Source organism: Tasmannia lanceolata, unplaced genomic scaffold, assembly GCF_043159265.1.
Source record: "Tasmannia lanceolata isolate RefF3 unplaced genomic scaffold, GAP_Taslan_0.1 ptg000006l, whole genome shotgun sequence".
In the NCBI taxonomy this organism is placed as follows: Eukaryota; Viridiplantae; Streptophyta; class Magnoliopsida; order Canellales; family Winteraceae; genus Tasmannia; species Tasmannia lanceolata.
Genome location: NW_027518683.1, coordinates 39,902,325 through 39,921,486, shown reverse-complemented (window position 1 = coordinate 39,921,486; position 19,162 = coordinate 39,902,325). Strand labels below are relative to the sequence as shown.

The following is a 19,162-nucleotide window of genomic DNA, read 5'->3' as shown; positions in this document are numbered from 1 at the left end:
TTAGTGGCCCAACGTTCTGAGTCGTATAGCATGACTGGCCTCACAACTGTCTTATAAAACTTTCCCTTCAACTCTGTAGGTATTTTACGGTTGCACAAAACTCCTGAGGCATGCTTCCACTTCAACCAACTTGCTCTTATTCTGTGGTTAACATCCTCTTCAATCTCTCCTTTCTTATGTAGGATTGAACCAAGATAGCGAAAGATATCCCTCTTAGGTACCTCCTGTCCAGTCATATTTACTACATCCTCGCCCCGCCTCCTTACATTACTAACGTTGCACTCCTTATACTCTGTTTTAGTCCTACTCAGTCTAAAACCTTTGGATTCCAAAGTAGTTCTCCATAACTCTAACTTGCATTAACTCCTGCTTTGGTTTCGTCAATTAATACTATGTCATTTGCAAATGACATACACCAGGGCACCTCATCCTGGATACCCTCCGTAAGTTCATCCATAACTAGCGTAAAAAGATAAGGGCTTAGAGTTGATCCTTGGTGTAGTCCTATTGTAATTGGAAACTCAGTAGACGTGCCATCCGTAGTTCTGACATTGGTTACTGCTCCATCATACATATCCTTAATCCAATCAACATATTTAGTGGGCACTTTTTTCCTTTCAATGACCCACCACATAACACTCTTGGGAACCCTATCATACGCTTTCTCCAAATCAATAAAAACCATATGAATCCTTTTCATTTTCTCTAAATCTCTCCATTAACCGCTTAATCAACAAGATAGCTTCCATAGTCGATCGTCGGGCATGAAGCCAAACTGATTTTCTGACACCTTAGTCTCTTTTTTTAGTTTATGCTCAATTTCCCTCTCCCAAAGCTTCATGGTGTGACGGTTTTGCCCTATCATACAAATTTAAGTCAAACGATCAGTAACATACTTTTCTTTGAGACAGATTGATGACAAGTTTTGATCTTGCAACTTCAATCCCAAGAAAGTAACGTAAACGTCCCAAATCTTTGATCCCTACATGTTCTTTTAAGTACCTCCTGATCTCATCTATTTCTCTTTTTTCTTTCCTTGTAACCATGATGTCATCCACATATATTGCTAGAATCACAGTATTACTATCCTGTCTCCATTGTAACACCAAGCGATCCACATGGTCTCTACAAAATCCAAATTGAATGACTATAGAGCTGAATTTATGGTACCATGCACGTTAGGGGTGCAACTCGGGTCGGGTTTAACCCAAACCCGTCCTGTTCAACCCGGGTTGGGTCGAGTTCGAGTTGACTTTTCCCAACCCGCGTTGAGTTCGGGTCGGGTTCGGGTTGAGGTTTTGGGCAACCTGACCCGAGTGAAACCCGACATTTTTTGTCAAAATATTTTTTTGTAAGCTTAAAAAATCAGGTTGGGTCGGGTTGAACTCGGGTCGGGTTTAGGTTGGAAAAAAGGGTTCCTCAAGTCGGGTAAGGTTGAACCTCGTTGGGTTGGACATCGGGTCTGGTTTGGGTTGGAAAAAAGGGTTACTCGGGTCGGGTTGGGTTGCCCTCCACTCGACGTGAGTTGCACCCCCCTTGTTGGAAGCTGTTTGGGACCATATATTGCCTTCCGAAGCTTTCAAACCTTTCTTGAAACCCTTGAGCAACATGCCCACGAGGTTGCTCTATATATATCTATTCGTTAAGATATCTGTGAAAAAGGGCGTTCTTAATATCGATTTGCTACAATGCACAATCTTTATTGGATGGAATTAAATAATTATGCAGATGAAATTTAGTAGCCACTAGAGCTAAATTATCATAGTAGTCAATGTCAAAGGTTTGGGTATAACAGCAAGAAATCTGGCTTTCAACTGCTCAATTGTTCCATTTGGTAGATATTTATTAATTATTAGTATACACCCAATGTTGATCGTGAAATTTTATAAAGGGATGGGCCTACATATTACTCACTAGGCATGTAGGCTAAAGCATTCACCCCTTGCTTCTCATGAGAAACTTTAATCTCAAAATTCGTTTACCTCTTGAAGAGAGCGTACGTGAACACTCAAGCATCCCTTTTGGGTCTGTAAATACTTGTTTCAAAAGGTAAATCAATACCTACAATCTCTATCTCAGAAGCTTTAACAAAATTCCACCATTCCAGGCCTCAAAAATGGGCTCAAAGCTTGGTGATGAAAATTCCCCTAAATGCTCTTAAAATTTCCAGGAGATTTTTGCTCCCTCTTATGCAAATCACCACCGATGACCGAAAAGGTAATGTGTGTGTGGGGCTTCCTTTTAGCCCCACATCCAAATTATGACATGGCATTATTGCGGCTACATTTTATCCCCACTCCCAATTGATGATGTGGCATTAATGGAGCCACTTTTAGCCCCACTCCGATTAATGATGTGCCATTAGTGGGCCTACTTTTTAGCCACACTCCCAATTGATGATGTGGCATTAGTTAGGCTACTTTTTAGCCCCACTCGCAGTTGATGATTGTTCATTATTGGGGTTAGCTTTTAGCCCCACTGTTAACTGATGACATGGCGTTAATGGGGCTATATTTTTGTCCCGCTCACGGTCATTTTAAATTCAGATTTTGATTAGTTTTAAAGGGTGTTAATTTACTATAGCATCCCCACGACTCCATAAACATCATATTAGCCATATCTTATTTTAGAAGACATAATTCATAGAGGCATCTTTCCTAGGAGTTTTTGTGTTTGTGTAACTACCAGGGGTAAGTTTTTGTTCCCCAACTTGAAATACGATCTCTATTGCGCATTCTTCAAACACTTATCTTCCCACATTCTTATCATTTATTTATGCCAGTCTCGTCTGTACAGAATTCACATGTTTTTTCTGTTTATAATTCGAGGGTGCCTTTTCATTTATAATATACTATGCCGTACATAAAATCTAATAATTTTGATGAATTTTAATTCAATAGAGATTGATTTCAATGAATTGTACTTCAAAATCGAAATCTGGTTCCTTGCTATAATTATCATTGTTGCGTATGATGTTCAGGCTTCGAGGAAATCCTGTATGCACGAATGCAAACCAAAACATAGTCCAGTTCTGTGGATCTCAGATCGGGTGGGATGATAAACCTGGAGTTTCCAAAATTGTTTGTCCTGATACAGCATGCCCTACAGATTTTTTTTTCGAATATGTCCCAGAATCTCCAGTTCCATGTTTTTGTGCTGCACCTCTTAGGGTTGGATACCGTTTGAAAAGTCCTGGATTGTCAGATTTTCTTCCATATAAGGAACCCTTTGAGGTGTACCTAACATCTGGTCTTCGGTTGGATCTTTATCAGCTATCCATTGATTCATTTATATGGGAAGTAGGTCCTCGGCTAACGATGTATTTGAAGTTATTCCCTCTATTTAATGACCAATCTGGTAGTATTTCTAGTGAATTTAATCTAAGTGAAATAATGCGAATCAGAGGCTTGTTCACAACGTGGACAATTCCTCATAGTGATGTCTTCGGACCATATGAGCTGCTCAACTTTACTCTCTTGGGGCCCTACGCAAACAAAGGTATGTCTTGAAAACCGTACCTTTATAGTGCATATAGTAGCAAATTGTTGAGGCTCCTTTATCTTCTTCTGAAGGAATTGTGTAACTTGTGTTATTGATTCTAGGTTGAAAGACAAACATGCTCCCACATGGTGCTTCAAGAGTACAAGTAGTCACTATAATTGTTATTGCATAAATCATTCTGATGGATTTATATTTATGTATTAATTTTCAAAAAGAATATTTATGTCTTCATTCAAAAATCATTCTGATGGATTTACACTTATGTATTCATTCAAAAATCATTCTGATGGATTTGTAAGTATTATTTTGTATCTGTTACATATTGATATGCATTTGTTTCTATTGATATTTTCTGACAGGTACATAGAAGCATAGTTGTCAAACTCGTTTGACTCGTACGAGTCGACTCGTGAGTCGAGTCGGATGTTTTTCGAGTCGACTAGAAGGGTGACTCGGTGATGTTGGAAACTCGTACGAGTCGTGTGGTGACTCGTATGAGTCGGAGCGAGTTGACTCAAAACCTTAGGACTCTTACGAGTCACAGAGTTTACATCATAGTTGTCTCCTTTTCTCATCTTGGTTCTCTTCTCCTTTCCTGTTCTTAGTATTTACATGTGAAGTCCTTGAAGTAAATGTCTTTTACTATTTTTATTGTCCATTTACTTAAGATTTACATGTAAAGTCATTAAGTAAATGTCTTTACTATTTTTATTGGGGGAGTGATAAATCGACTCCCCAATTGATAAATCGACCCCCCATGTGTCTTTCTCTCTCCTCTAGGTTAGAGAGAGAAAGAGGAGAGAGATACACACATGGGGAGTCGATTTATCCAAATGGGGAGTCGATTTATCACTGCCCTTATTATTGTCCATTTAGTTAAGATTTACATGTAAATAATGGAGAATTTATATGATGCCCGACCGTCAAAACATAAAGGGCGCATATAGACAAAACCTGCCTTGAGAACTGAACCAAGGAAAAGTAAAAAACTCTTGATTAAAAATCAAGGGAGAGATGGTTCTCTCTCTCCGCCCTTTAGGTTTTGACGGTCGGGCACCATATAAGTTCTCTTAAAGAATACCTCCCATTTGAATCTATTAAAATAGATTCAAGACAAAAATCTAAAAGGATAAAAACTCAACTTTCCAGTTCTGGTACAAAATTCGAAAAAACGTATCGAGTTAAAATCTTAACTTCCAAATGATGGGTTATTTTTCTTATTTTGAAAATTCATAAATTCTATCACATCCAACCATTATTAAATCCCAAAAGTCCGGTAAAATAAATCTCATAATTTAGTCTCTAAAATTTTTTCATCTTGTCAGGCACTGGTCAACGTACTGGTCAAGACACTAATCAACATAGGCATTTCAGCTGATAATGAGTTTCCTTTAAGTAAATGTTGGATCTTTTACATATTTGGCTCATTTAATTGTTTCTTATTTTTTTCTAGCAATTTCTAATTTTTTTATATTTTTAACTATTAAAAAAAATTTCCCTCGTCGCAGCGGAATGAAAAGTTTCAAACAAAATCCGACCAAAATGAGTTGTCTGCTCTCGTGCGACAGATTTTGTCTTATTCATGATGGCCCCTAACAAATCCCTTTATGAACTTCTAGTTTAAGCTTGTAAAATCCAGAATTTTACAAAGGGAAATGATATCAACACAACCATGGATCAATAATTCCGCATACCCATCTTGCCTTTTCTGTTTTAATTGTCTTGTGAGAACTTTTTTGAAATTGTAATAACCTTTTGATACCTCTTTAAAAGCTAAAAGACAAGCTGCCTTAGTGAAAATATCGAAACTTGGTAGTGCTGATATCATTTCCATTTTACAAATTACAAATTTACAAGGGAAATGTTATCAGCACAACCATATTCTGATATTTGCACAAACCGAGCTGTATTTTTTCCTTTAGTTGACTTCTGAGAGCGTTTTTGGAAAATGTAATAACCTTTTCACAGCTCTTTTATGTGCTTCATGTCTTCATCTTTTGATATATAATAGAATTATATTTTTTTCAACTAAATTTATGTTGTCAAAAGCTCTGACGAGTCACGAGTCGAGTTGAGTCACGAGTAGAGTTGAGTCACGAGTTAGAAAATTAAGAAATCAAGTCACGAGTCGAGTCACGGGTTGAAAACTATGCATAGAAGTCATTTTATACTTTTGCATAACAAGCCTTAAATCTATTGGCTATTTCTATGTATAGATAATCCTTGTGCATGTGAGTCCCTGATGATGGAATAAACCAAGATTTTATCATAACTGCAATATTAGAGAGACATAAAGGCACAAGCCTATGTGGTGCTTCTGAAACTGGATATGTTTGTATATAAGAGGTAGATTTGGACTTTAAGCATTATGCAGTTTACCTACAAGAATGCTGGAAATCAAAATATCCTGTGTCACTTACTGCAACTTTGAATACATTAAAGCCCAAAGGAATAGCTCCAATCTCATTGGACTTAGTTACTGGGCAGAATGTCGGTGTCCTCCATAGAGGGCATTAGTCAGTGCTCCATTTTGTCGTCAGCCAATGTTTTTGAAAATCAGGAAGTGAAGGGCTTTATTGGTCACAAAGTCCGTGCAAGGTATTTGTTTCATTACAGGAACAATATCATAAAGTCTCCACTAGCAGAAACCTGGATCATCAATTTGGACCATTGACCTTTTTTACCAGAAAGAAAATCTTACTAGAAATATTCTAGAAGCTTGATATTCTCTGGGAATCCAGTAAGATATGGCCATTCTTAACTGACCATGGGCCGCAACTTTTTTGAAAGTATCTTCAACATCACAATCATTTCAAGGGCATGTTAATTTTCATAAATTTCGTGTCAATCTATGATTTGTGGAACACAGAGTGTCAGCCACAACAAACCTCCAAAATTTAGAAACGGAGACACGGCTAAAATAGAAAGTATATATAATCATGATTTGTGAATACGGATTTGTGTGTCGAGTTTCAACATGGATAGGGTTGTCTGACATGTCAACATGTAAAAATCTTAGAATTATGAAAATTATATATAAATATGGTATTCATTTAATAAACTAATAAATCTTAGAATTAACCATGTATAATCTAAAACAAACATGAGATAATCAAATAACAATGCATTCATCAATTACTATCATAATTTGGTTCATGTTTCTTTTTATTGTTGCAGTGCCTCTTCAGCCTACAAATACAGGATTAAGCAAGGGTGCGGTGGCTGGGATTGTATTGGGTGTTGTTGCTGGTGCAGTTATTATATCTACTATCGTTTCAATTCTTATCATGAGAAGGCTTACCATAAAACATCGTGCAGTTTCAAGAAAACGTATATGTAAGTCGCTAGATTATTTCGAATTAAGATCTATAAGGTCTTCACTAATTATGTTATATCCTTGATTCTTATCAAAATAACCATTGCATATTGAAAATTATTAAAAACAGCCCATGGACTCACTTATGACTAGTTTTTGTGATTTTTTATGACATAGGGTATCCCCACCCCATTTTAGAGCAAGACTTATCCCTATGGGTGCACGCAATCACCTATCAACCCACGTGCATCAGGAGTTACTGTGATTTTGGTTAACCATTTCTGATGAATAACATGAGCTAGCTTCCTGATCAAGAGCACAGTCTATTGCATAGTTTCAAAACTCACCCGCGTCACTGTGGACTCCTCCGAGTCGATTCCCTCTTACCTTGGCCACGTCCTTCTCCAATTCCGTATTTTTCCCTACAAAGTCAATCAAAAGTCCCTTGACTCTCCCGACTTATGACCACGTCAACTGAGTACTCAGCCGCATCAATCGAGTACTCGGCCACGTCTTGCTGAGTCGACTAGGATTTTCTTTAGCCACATTCTGGCCTGTATCTGCGTTTGAAACTGTTAGGAATTGAGATTAGGGCTAGAGAAAGGAAGAAGAGGAGTGAAGAGATGGAGAGTCTCCACTAAGGGAGCTCCTCATTTAAATGATGTATATATAGGCCCAAATAGGGCAACATGTCTACAAAGACCATATTACCCTCTACAATACATGTAATACCTAGACTATCCTTACATATTATTCAACACTTCCCCTCAAGCTGGAGTGTATATACTATGGAACCCCAGCTTGCTACAAAGAAAACTACGACAACCAATTACAAATAACTATACAACAAAAAAGAACAATAAACTCATACACAACCAGCTTGGTACAACACTCCCCCTCAAGCTGGTGTGGTGAATATGTAATGAAAATCATAACAAAATGATAGCATCGATAACAAGTGTACAACAACGAGATCGACGGCCATCAAAACGGAGCAGCTCCCCCTGAATCCGCATGATGGCGAGAACGATCAAAACAAGGCCTTCTCCTGAATGAGAACAAGATCGACGGCAACATGTCACCTGAAGAGAACCAACCAACGATGGGGACACCATCGTCTGGAGACAAGGTCGACGGGGACACCGTCGTCCTAAGAGAACAAACCAATGATGGAGACATCATCGTCTGGAGACAAGGTCGACGGGGACGCCGTCATCCATCGCCCTAAGAGAATAAACCAACGATGGGGACACCATCGTCTGAAGACAAGGTCGAACGGGACACCGTCGCCTGAGGAGAACCAACCAACGATGGGGACACCATATTGTCGGGAGGCAAGGTCGACGGGAAAACCGTCTCCTGAAGAGAACACCGACCAACAATAATACGTAAAATACACCAAGAACATGAAGAGGAAACAACGAACAATGCGAAGAACAACGGAGCATCTAACAATGTGAAGGACGAAATGACAATGCAAAGAAGAGACAAAACAACCATAGAAGGCTGAACAAACATCAACTAGAGAAGAAGAAAAGACAGAAGAGGAAGAACAATCAGCAACTAACCAACAACACTCCCCCTCGGGCGAGATTACATGAGCCCCGAGACAACAGCCAGATATGAAAGGATAACAAAGAAGACAACACCAAGATATGAAAGGACAACAAAGAAGGCAACACAAGAACAATACATACAACATGACAACACTCCCCCTCAAGTTGAAGGCCGCAATGAAAGGAAGAATTTCAAGGCACACAAAACCCTCTTAGACATTTCATCAAACACTTAGGGTGCACCTTGGAGATCCAAAAAATATAGAAAAGAGATAATAAATGATTTGAGGTGGAGCTTTGTGAATGGAAAAGGATTTTGCAGAGTAGATCTACACAAACACAAAGGCCATAGAAGCCAAAAAATATAGAAAAGAGAAAATAAAGGAATTTGGAGTTGAGATTTGGGGTTTGGGGATGCCAAGAGGGATTTGGGATAATTCAAAAGAAAAAGGAAAGGAAAGGATAAGGGATTTGAGTTGAGATTTAGGGATTTAAAATAGAAAGAAAGGGAGGAATATTAAATTTGGGAGTGGGAAAAGGGAAAAAGGACACGGGATTTTGTGTGTGTGTTTGGGTTTACTGGGAAAATAGGGAAAAGAAAGGTGGGTTAGCGCAGAAGTGGGATTTGCGCATGAGAGGGAGAGAAAGATAGAAAATCTAGGGGGAGATATTTTAGGGAGAGAGATTTTCGAAAAACAAAAAGGAAACAAATTGCATGGAGATTTGAGAGATGCGCACTAAAAAGTTAAAGAAAATAAGGGGAGATTTTCGAGATTTATGACTTACGGCAAAACAAATATGGGTTTTGTGCAAAAGAGATTTATCGCAAAAATGTTTTCAGGGATTTTGTGGAGAGATATAGTGGGGATAAGGTTTTACTAAAAATAGAACCAAAATGAGGAGAGAAAACGAGAGACTTAGAGTGCGAGAGAGATGAAGGCGTGACTGCATGACTCTTCTCCTTTTCTTCCCTCAGGATCTGACCTAGAGATCTGATACCATGTTAGGAATTGAGATTAGGGTTAGAGAAAGGAAGAAGAAGAGGAGTGAAGAGATTGAGAGTCTCCACTAAGGGATCTCCTCATGTAAATGATGTATATATAGGCCCAAATAGGGCAACATGTGTCCAAAGACTATGTTGGAGTGTGAAAAAGAAGAAGATGGGAAAGACTGTTGAGAGTGGGAGCTCCCCCTCACTAATGTATTTATATTAAAGGAGAACATACAAAATGACCACTATGCCCTTAAGGCTAATACATACACTTCTAACACTCCCCCTCAAGCTGAAATGTATATATTATACATTCCAAGCTTGTTACAATTGTCATTCAATTTAGCATTACGTAAGGGCTTAGTGAAAACATCTGCAAGCTGGTCCATAGATCAAGTGAAGGAAACATGAATCTCGCCTCTATGTATTCTCTGGCGAATGAAGTGACAGTCAACCTCTATGTGCTTGGTTCTCTCATGAAAGACAGGATTGGTGGCTATATAAATCGCAGCTTTATTATCACAATAAAGCCGAGCTGGAGAGGATGGAGGAAAATCAATCTCTGATAGGAGAGAATGTAACCACATAAGCTCACCACTGGTATGGGACATGGCTCGGTACTCTGCTTCGTCACTGGACTTGGAAACTATGTCTTGTTTCTTACTCCTCCATGACACTAAATTGCCTCCAACAAAGGTACAATATCCTGTGGTGGATCATCTATCTGTAGGAGATCCTGAAATAAATAATAAGACGGATAAAATGAGACAGAGCAATTAAGATGTTTAGTAAGCTGACTAACTGAAAATAAGCTAAAAGGAGATTTGGGAACACATAAGACAGGATAGGGTAAGACCAGGATAGGGAGAGATGTTACCAATACCAAAGATGGGAGTAGTACTCCCATCAGCAAGGGTAATAAACTGAGAGGAGAGAGGACGAAAAGAACGTAAGGATGAAGAAGTACTTGTCGTGTGGTTCGAGGCTCCAGAATCAATGATCCAGGAGCTCGAGCTAGTGAGAAGAGAAGCAGGAGAGCTACCTGGTTGAGCAAAGCTGGCACTCGGAGGGAGACTGGTCAGCCTAAGGCGCTGAAACTCATCGTAGTCGGCGCGAGAAAGAAAGAAACTATCAGGGGCACTGCATGGCTGGGCTCAGAGGAGGAAGAAGGTATCGAGTCTGATGTGTCAGTGGCAGATAGATGTGCGGATCAGCCAAACTGTGGAGCAGATGGCGGGTGACGCTCAGGATGTAGAACATAGCATATCTCTAGAGAATGTCCCTCTCGTCGCCAATGAGAACAATAGGGACGAGGACGGCCACCAGTACTCCGTCCACCAGTAAAATCTCTGCCAGAGCTACGGCCACCACAACCATAATCATGTCCACGACCTCGTCCAAATGTGTCACCCCCATGGGAAGCACGATCACCAGTACAATAGGCCGTCGTCGTAGAGCCATCGGGCAGAGAAGTACCAACGATGCACTGCTGAGCTCGTAAATAGACCTCCTGTAGGGGGGCATAGTCCCAGAGCCAAAAATCTGCTGTTGGAGAGGAAGAAACTCAGGACCCAGCGTCTCATTAAAGTGTATTACACGAAGCTGGTCGCGCTGTTGGGCAGCAATAGCTAAGTTGATCATGAGAGGCATGAGAACATCCAGCTGCTGACAGTGGGAGATAAACTGGATGTAGTAAGCAGACAGAGGGGCGTCACCGCGACGGAGATGCATCCACTGGGAATAGGTGGAACAAATGCGAGCAAGGTCACCCACCCCAGAAAAGAGAACTGCAGTCTCATACCAAATGCGCTTGGCGGTTGGAAGATGTATCTTGGTGCCAGAAATCTGCGAGGTCATGCTCTGCCATAAGAGAGTGCGGACAAGCGCGTCGTCTGGGCATTGTACGGCGAAGAGCTGACCTCATCAACCTTGAGGGGTGCAATTTACTGTGATGATTGGTCCACAGAATCCATAAGAAAGGCACCACCAGCACCGTTAAACAACCAACAGGTCTGCCAGTAATACCAACAACATGAATATCCTCCAATAGGTCACCCAAGAACTCTCTCGATAACTACGATAGCACCAACAAGAATGACAAAGAACATAAAGAACCTCCAACACATCCACCAACCACTAACACAACCACCAACAACCAACAATACCTCCAACAAGTCAAACAACAACCATGTCGATCAACAACAGATCGATCACCACAATAGCACCAACACTCACCAACAATAATGAGACCACAACCCATGTATCAAACCATCCACCAATATACTTGTGCGAAGACATCAATATCCAGCTCCAGGACACACAAGGATTCGAAACACCACCCAAACATATGAAGAAAACAAGAAGGAACCACCGAGGAACATCTCGGACCCAACAACACAATAAATGGAGAGGGAAAACAAGTTTAGATCATAAAGAAAGAAGGATTAGGGACTGATTTGAAGTAGAACTTGATTTGGGAGTAAGATTTGAATACAAAACCGAGTCTGACTAACAATTTTGTCTTGGATTAGGGTTATGCGAAAATCACATATAGAAAGTCTAGGGTTAGGGTTTTGGTCAAGTACACAAAGGGTTAGGGAGAGAAGAAAATTGGGAGAGAGAGGAGTGGGTGAAAATAATAAGGGCGGGTTAGAGGGCTGTTTGGGTGGACTAGGGTGAAGAAGGGGTGCGGTTTGTAGTATGGGCAGAAAACTCAAAATTTTTTTGGGCCACTGGCTAGGGTTAGGGCTAAAGGGAGGAGGCGGTTGGGATTAGGGCTAAGGTTAGGTTAGGGTTAGGATAAAAAAATAGAGAGGGGTGAATGGAATCAGATTTCAAGAGAAAACCCCAAAAAAAGTGTAGTTGGCTAGGGTTAAGAAGAAGGAATAAGGAGATGGATGAATATGAGAGAAGAAAGAATAAAAGTGTACCTTTTGGAGAGATCTAACTTCAGCTCTGATACCATGTTAACATATTACATGATGGAGGTGAGAGAGAGAGAGAGAGAGAGAGAGAGAGAGAGAGAGAGAGAGAGAGAGAGAGAGAGAAAGAGAGAGAGAGTTGATGAATGAGAGACAGGGAGATGGAGAAGAGGAGTGAATGGGAGAGAACAGAAGTCGTTCTCTCCCCCCCCACGATTTCAATATATATTATGTAATATATTACATAATGACCATAGTACCCTTCTTCCATAATACACTTACCAGATATAAACCGAGGTTGAAAGACTAAATAAGTGGAAATAAGAAATCAGAAGAGTGGAAGAGATCGAGAGACTATGAAGTAGTGGAAGGACAGGAGAATAAGAATCAGAAGGGACAAGATGTTCTTGTAATTGGACTCACCAACCTCAAAGCTTTTATTGTTGAACAAATCGAAAACTCAAAGAGGGCCGACACTTATGACTTAAGTTATTTAAGTTACTTAAACATAATTTGCAGTAAAATCCTCAAAATACCCTCGATATATAAAGGCTACTGATATTGGCAGTACCATGTTTAATAACTGCACCAACTCAGATTGTCTTTTCTTTTTCTTTTTATTGTCTTCTGTGAGATTTTTGGGAACTCTAAAAACATTCGACGGCTGTTTTAAAAAGAAAAGACGTGCTGGGTTTGTGCAAATATTAAACATGGCAGTGCTAACATCAGCAACTTATATAAAATCCACGAAAATAACATATAACGCTTCACCCCTGCGACTATGAGATGATGGGCCCCATTCTTCTAAAAGTTCCAACTCCTTTAAATCCCACCTGAGCTATCTTGTATATGAATGTCTCAACAATAACTTTCTATGGAAAATCTACTAGGAACATACCGAAGAGATTTAATTCCACAAACTCCACTAGATTTTCACAATCAATGCCAAAGAGAGGCAAAACAGTAGCAGATATAATTAGAACATTGTCGGATTATTGAAAAACCCAGATCTTCTTCTCTGGCGTCTGATGGGTGGCTGGTAAGCGCTTCAGAGAGATTCAGAGTTGGGTGGAATCGGAGTAGGAGCTCTTCTCAGACTAGCTGTTGTAGCTTGGTCTCCTCCCCTATTTCTCTCCATGTCAGCCTCGAACTCTTCCCTCTCCGATCCTGTTACTGAAGTTTCTGATGTAGAGGTTTCTACGTTGTACACATAGGGCTCATCGTATTCCTCTTCTGTTTCTTCTGCTTCTTCTTCTTCTGTCTCTTCCGCTTCGGTGTCATTTTCCATTTCTGTCTTCGTGGGTATCGGAATCGGAGTCCGGTGGATTAATCCTGTCTAGTGGCCTGCACATTTTTCTGAAAGGAAGAGGCTTTAGTGAGGTCTGTTAAGCTCGGTGTGGCTTGTAGCTTCTATTGATGGAGGAATTTGTTAAGAACATGAACTCAAATGGGCACGAGCGGAATCTGGGTCGGCATGCCTTTCAACCCCGTACCTGGAATATCAACAGGGATTCTCAGGCAAAAGAGTACCTATCTGGGAGGAAACTTTATCAGGAGGTTTGGAAAGTAAAACGAAGTAAAAGAGATGAGAGATTGGTTAGGGTGGCAAAAAGAAGAAAAGAAAGCAATTTAGGGGATTGTAAATGTTCTAAGTGTAAGTTTATCAACTTTAGAAGAAGGGTGGAATGTTACAGGTGCCGGAAAGTATGGTCGGGGTTTGACATTGACGTTCCCTATTCCTTTTCAAAATACTCCTCAGTCATCTCCTCCAAGGAGAAGTTGATAGAATCTACACCTAAGGTAGCTTCTAGTGTGAAGGAAACAAAGTATACAGGGGTTTTCTCTGACGTAGAGTGTAATGAGGAGGGATTTGTTAACTATGCTGACGAGCCAGAATTTAATGAGGCTACAGTTTTTTGTCCGGAAGAAATCTGGGCGGAATCCATCGCTTTAGCTTCCCAGTTCAGTATTGTGAGCACTCTAATGGTGAAAACTAAAGGAGGAATAACTCTTGATGTAGAGGAGATGTAAAAGTGGTTGGAAATGTCGTCAGGCAACACAGGAAGCTTAAAGGTTACGCAGGTGGCTCCTCAGGAGTTTGCGATTGCCTCCTCACACATCCTCTTACTGGACTCATATAAGGATCAATGGGCAAATGCTGAAGATAGTCCTTTCGAAAGGATATCTGTGTGGAAGGATAGATTCACAGGGAAGTTCTTATCTTCGTGGTGGTCGATTAAAGGTTTGCCTCCTCATGCTTGGTCGGTGGTCAATTTCAGAAAAGTGGGATGCAGAATCGGGAGAGTGCTAGCGACAGACGGGTCTTGCGAACAGGGTAATGGGTATGAGACAGCTTTGATATTATTAATGGTATCTATTTCTGCTCCCGATGTAATCAAAATTCCGGTGTGTATAGATGAAACAGTATTCTGGGTGGTGGTAGCACGATGTTCTACTCGGACCTTGGCTAAATGAAGTTCGTGAATCGGAGGAGTCGGCATAACTGTTTTTTCAACCTTGGTCTGGTTCGATCAAGAATAATGGCGGAGTCGTGCCGGAGAAGAGGGGTGCGCAGTTTAGCAATCAAGGAGGAGAAAAACTTTCGTACGCCTCTTCCTCTTCTAGCATGCCCTGCGACGTGTCCTATTTACGTGGTAGTAGCTTGAACTATAAGGGGATAGCCTACGACGATTTGAACGTTGAGAAGATTGCCATGCAGAGGGACAGCGTGGAGGGTGCTCATTCGTCTACAGTTCGGCGTGCGTCAGAAGTAGGTTTCTCGAACGTGGTGGAGGCGCATATCCCCCTGTTAAGCTTAGTGGGTCCTCAGCCGTCGGATGAGCAATATTTGCAGATGGGCCCGTTAGTGCAGTTTGTTTCTTCACCTATCCCTCGGATCTGTGGATCTAGCCGTCCAATCCTTCCTTTTGAATCCTCTCCGTTAGGAAGTATAGTATTATCACGTTCGACGGACCTTTTTAACCTTGGCTGTATGGAGGCCCAAAGTCCACGGGATTTGATGGACTTTATGGATATTTCGATCAATGGGCTCTCTATAGATTCTCCAAGCGGGGTTGGAAGCGCGGAAGATTCCCAATTTCAGTTGAAAGTCTCTAAAATCTCTTCTTCCTCTCTTCTAGTCAACTGGTCTGTGCGAGCCAAGGGCTTTTCGACCTTTATAACACCAAGTTTGGGGACCCGAGGGGAAGTAGGGATTATGGGTGAATCTAAGCTTATCTCTAATCTATTGGACGAGTTTGTAGAAACCTCCCTAGTAGCAAGTAACTACGAGGAGGGCGTTCAGGGTGATGTTTATTTGACAAAGGGGAGTCAACGCCAGTTACTGTTGCAAAGTGAGGAGGTGAATGATGTTATTCCTTCATCAAATGCATCTTCCGATAGTTGCGTGCAGATGGATAGGCGGGAGGGAATCAGTGGGGAAGATAGAAGGGGCCACGAAGAATCTTTTTGGTCCGATAACAGGCGTAATAACCTGGCTTTGGTTATTTCTCAGGAGGAAGATCCAAAACCCATTTCCTGGGTTGATCCTAAAGCTCAGATTTTGGAGGTGTTTGTTAACCACATCATTTCTACGAGCAGGGCTTTGGGCTTGACTTACTCTGGACCAGAGGATCAGTTAATAAATTTGTTCAGGGTTGCAGAGGGAAGAGAGTTAGACCAGAGAATGTTATCCGACCCTTCCAGTTTAGAGGGGATCAAGAAGATGCTGCGGGAATTAGCTAAACTCAAATCCGATGTTAATTATGATGGGTCTGATGGTAGAATCTCTAAATCTTCAAATAGGAAAAGTAGTAGAAGAGGAGGCCCTAGGGGTCTTGTACCTCTCCAATCGGTGTGTCCATGAAGATAATTTCTTGGAATGTGAATGGGTTGGGGTTTTTGGAAAAAAAGGCCCAAGTTAAAGCAGTTGTAAAACATAATAAACCTCTGGTAGTGTGTATTCAAGAAACTAAGTTGGGGGGGGGGGGGGTGAATAGGTCTCTAATTAAGAGCTTAGGAGCGAATGCGAATTGGGAAATCCTAGCCTTGGATGCCATTGGAGCTGCAGGGGGCGTTCTAGTGATGTAGGATCAATCACGGTGGGAAGTACAAGAATCATGGATAGGCAAGTTTTCAGTTTCAATTGTCTTGAGGAAGGTGGGGGAACCTATCCTGGTAACCTTCACAGGCATTTATGGTCCAACAGTGAGGAATGACAAGGTCAATTTATGGGAAGAATTAGCCGTAGTCAGGAATAAGTGGGGTCATCCGTGGTGCTTGGGGGGGGGATTTTAACGAAGTTAGATGGGTGGAAGAAAGAATGGGGTGCAGAAGATCCAATCAGTATATGGGTGATTTTTCAGATTTTATTGCTAGGCATGAATTGATTGATATTCCTTTGTCGGGGGCTAAATTTACTTGGTCTAGAAACTCCAGGAAGAGTTGGATTGATCGGGTTTTTTTTTGCTCAGAGTGGTTATCCATCTTTCCGGACTCCTATCAAAAGGCTCTTATTCATTCTGTCTCGGATCACTGCCCGCTATTGCTGGATCCAAGATTAGATTCTTGGGGTCCCTCCCCGTTTAGGTTTGACCTGGCTTGGCTTGAAATTCCTAAGATGGAGGAGTTGATGGGGGGATGGTGGGTATCGCACAAGGCTGAAGGGGCGGCGAATTTTGTCATAGGGGAAAAGCTCAGAGCGGTAAAAAAGAAACTCAAAGAATGGAACTCTAATAGACTGGGGGAAAGATCAGGAAGAAAATTGTGGTTTCTCGACAGTAATCGAGCGATCTCTTTGGCGGATGAGGAGGGGACTGCTTCAGAGGAAGAGCTGATAGAGTTGGGTCGATACAAGGAAGAACATAGATGCCTTTTATTGCAGGATGAAATATCGTGGAGGCAGAAATCAAGAGCTTTGTGGTTAAAGGAGGGGGACAAAAACACAGCTTACTTTCATAGCATCGCTAGTGCGAGGAGGCGAAACAATCATATAGCGGCTCTTGAGGTTAACGGCGCTTTTTCATTCAATCGGGAAGTCATCACCAAGGAAATTATGGATTTCTTTAGGTCTTTATATTCTTCGGAAGTCATTGTGAGACCGGTCTTAGATGAAGTGCATTTTAAGGTTTTAGATGAGCACAACAGGTTGGCGTTGGAAAGACTGTTCTGGGAAGAAGAGGTGGAGATTGGGGTTTTTTCGATGGACCGCGATAAAGCTCCAGGGCCGGATGGTTTTTGTCTGGCCTTCTTCCAATCCTGTTGGGAGTATGTTAAAGGGGACATCTTTAAAATTTTCAAGGACTTCTTTGAAGGGATGGAGTTGGATAGAGGTACTGGAGCATCGTTCATAGCTTTGCTGCCAAAAATTAAAGGCGCGGCGAAAGTCTCGGATTTTAGACCTATCAGTCTAGTTGGTTGCCTTTATAAAGTTCTGTCAAAAATATTGGCAGAGAGATTAAAAGTGGTTATTCCTTCGATCATTTCGATGAATCAGTGCGCTTTTGTGAGTCAGAGGCAGATTTTGGATTGCTCGTTGGTGGCCAATGAAACGGTGGACTGGGTGTTTAAGTCGGGTTCTGCGGGGGTTGTATGCAAACTTGACATGGAAAAAGCGTATGATAGAGTTGAATGGCATTGTTTGGACCATTTCCTTGGGAAAATGGGGTTTGGGAATCGTTGGCGGGGGTGGATAAAAAGTTGCTTATCGTCGGCTTGGTTTTCCATCCTTATAAATGGTTCTCCAAAAGGATTTTTTAGATCGACTCGAGGCTTGAGGCAAGGGGACCCATTATCTCCTTTCCTGTTCGTTATCGTCGCTGAAGCTTTGAGTCTCTTAATGGAGAAAGGCAAATCCGTGGGTCTAGTTAAAGGGATCCAATGTGGACAGAACGGCGTTGAAGTGTCTCATCTGCAATTTGCAGATGATACTCTATTATTTAGTTCCCCCCAGATTTCGAAAATGCTGAATCTTAAAGCAGTGCTGAGGTGCTACGAAATCATCACTGGTCAAAGATCGAATTTTTCAAAGTCTCGAATGTATGCTGTGAATGTGGGGAAGGAGGAAGCAAAGAATTTGGCTAATCTAATGAGATGCCTTTTGGATAGGTTCCCTTCTTCTTATCTTGGGCTCCCTTTGGGAGGTGGTAGACCAAAAATAGGTTCGTGGGTGCCCATTGTGGAAAGAATCGACAGGAGACTAGATACATGGAAAAGGAATTTGTTATCAAAAGGGGGAATATTGACTTTGATTAAGGCAGTGCTGTCTAATATTCCTATTTACCAATTATCTTTATTCTTGTGCCCTATTTCTATTGCAAAGCGGATCGAATTGATTCAGAGGAGGTTTTTGTGGGGAGGATCGAAGGACAAGAGGAGCTTCTCGTTGGTCTCTTGGGAAGATGTTTGCAAGCCGGTACTTGGCAGAGGTTTGGGGATCTGTAAGATAAAACAGGTAAATGCTGCTCTCTTGGGGAAATGGCTGTGGAGGTTTGGCGAAGAACAGTCACAGTTGTGGGCGAAAGTTATTGGTGGTAAATATGGCGCAGACGTGGGAAATTGGAGATCCCTAAATCGATACAACAAACCAGGGGTGACTCTGTGGAGGGATATTTTGCGATTGAGTCCATGGTTCGACCGCTGCATAAGATATAGAGTATACTCGGGGGATAGAATTTCTTTTTGGAATATGGTATGGTGTTCCGTCATTCCTTTAAAGGATTTGTTCCCTGATCTATATATTGTGGCCGGTGACAAGCAAGCTTTAGTCAAAGATTGCTTTGAGTTTTGGGACAATAAGGTGATCTGGAAGCCGCTGTTCCGCATAAATTTCTTTGATAGGGAATTGATCTCGTTGGTTTCATTACTTCAGGTCTTAAAA

General features: G+C 41.3%; 1 protein-coding gene across 3 annotated transcripts in view; it reads left to right on the top strand.

Moving 5' to 3' along the window:
* Nucleotides 1–19,162, top strand: part of LOC143880292 (putative LRR receptor-like serine/threonine-protein kinase At1g06840) — a 114,928-nt gene that overhangs the window by 53,569 nt on the left and 42,197 nt on the right. For all 3 annotated transcript variants that reach the window (XM_077383149.1, XM_077383148.1, XM_077383147.1), the window contains 2 exons: nt 2,981–3,498; nt 6,679–6,837. In XM_077383149.1, coding sequence (XP_077239264.1) covers nt 2,981–3,498; nt 6,679–6,837 — 677 coding nt within the window. The remainder of the gene's footprint in view (nt 1–2,980; nt 3,499–6,678; nt 6,838–19,162) is intronic.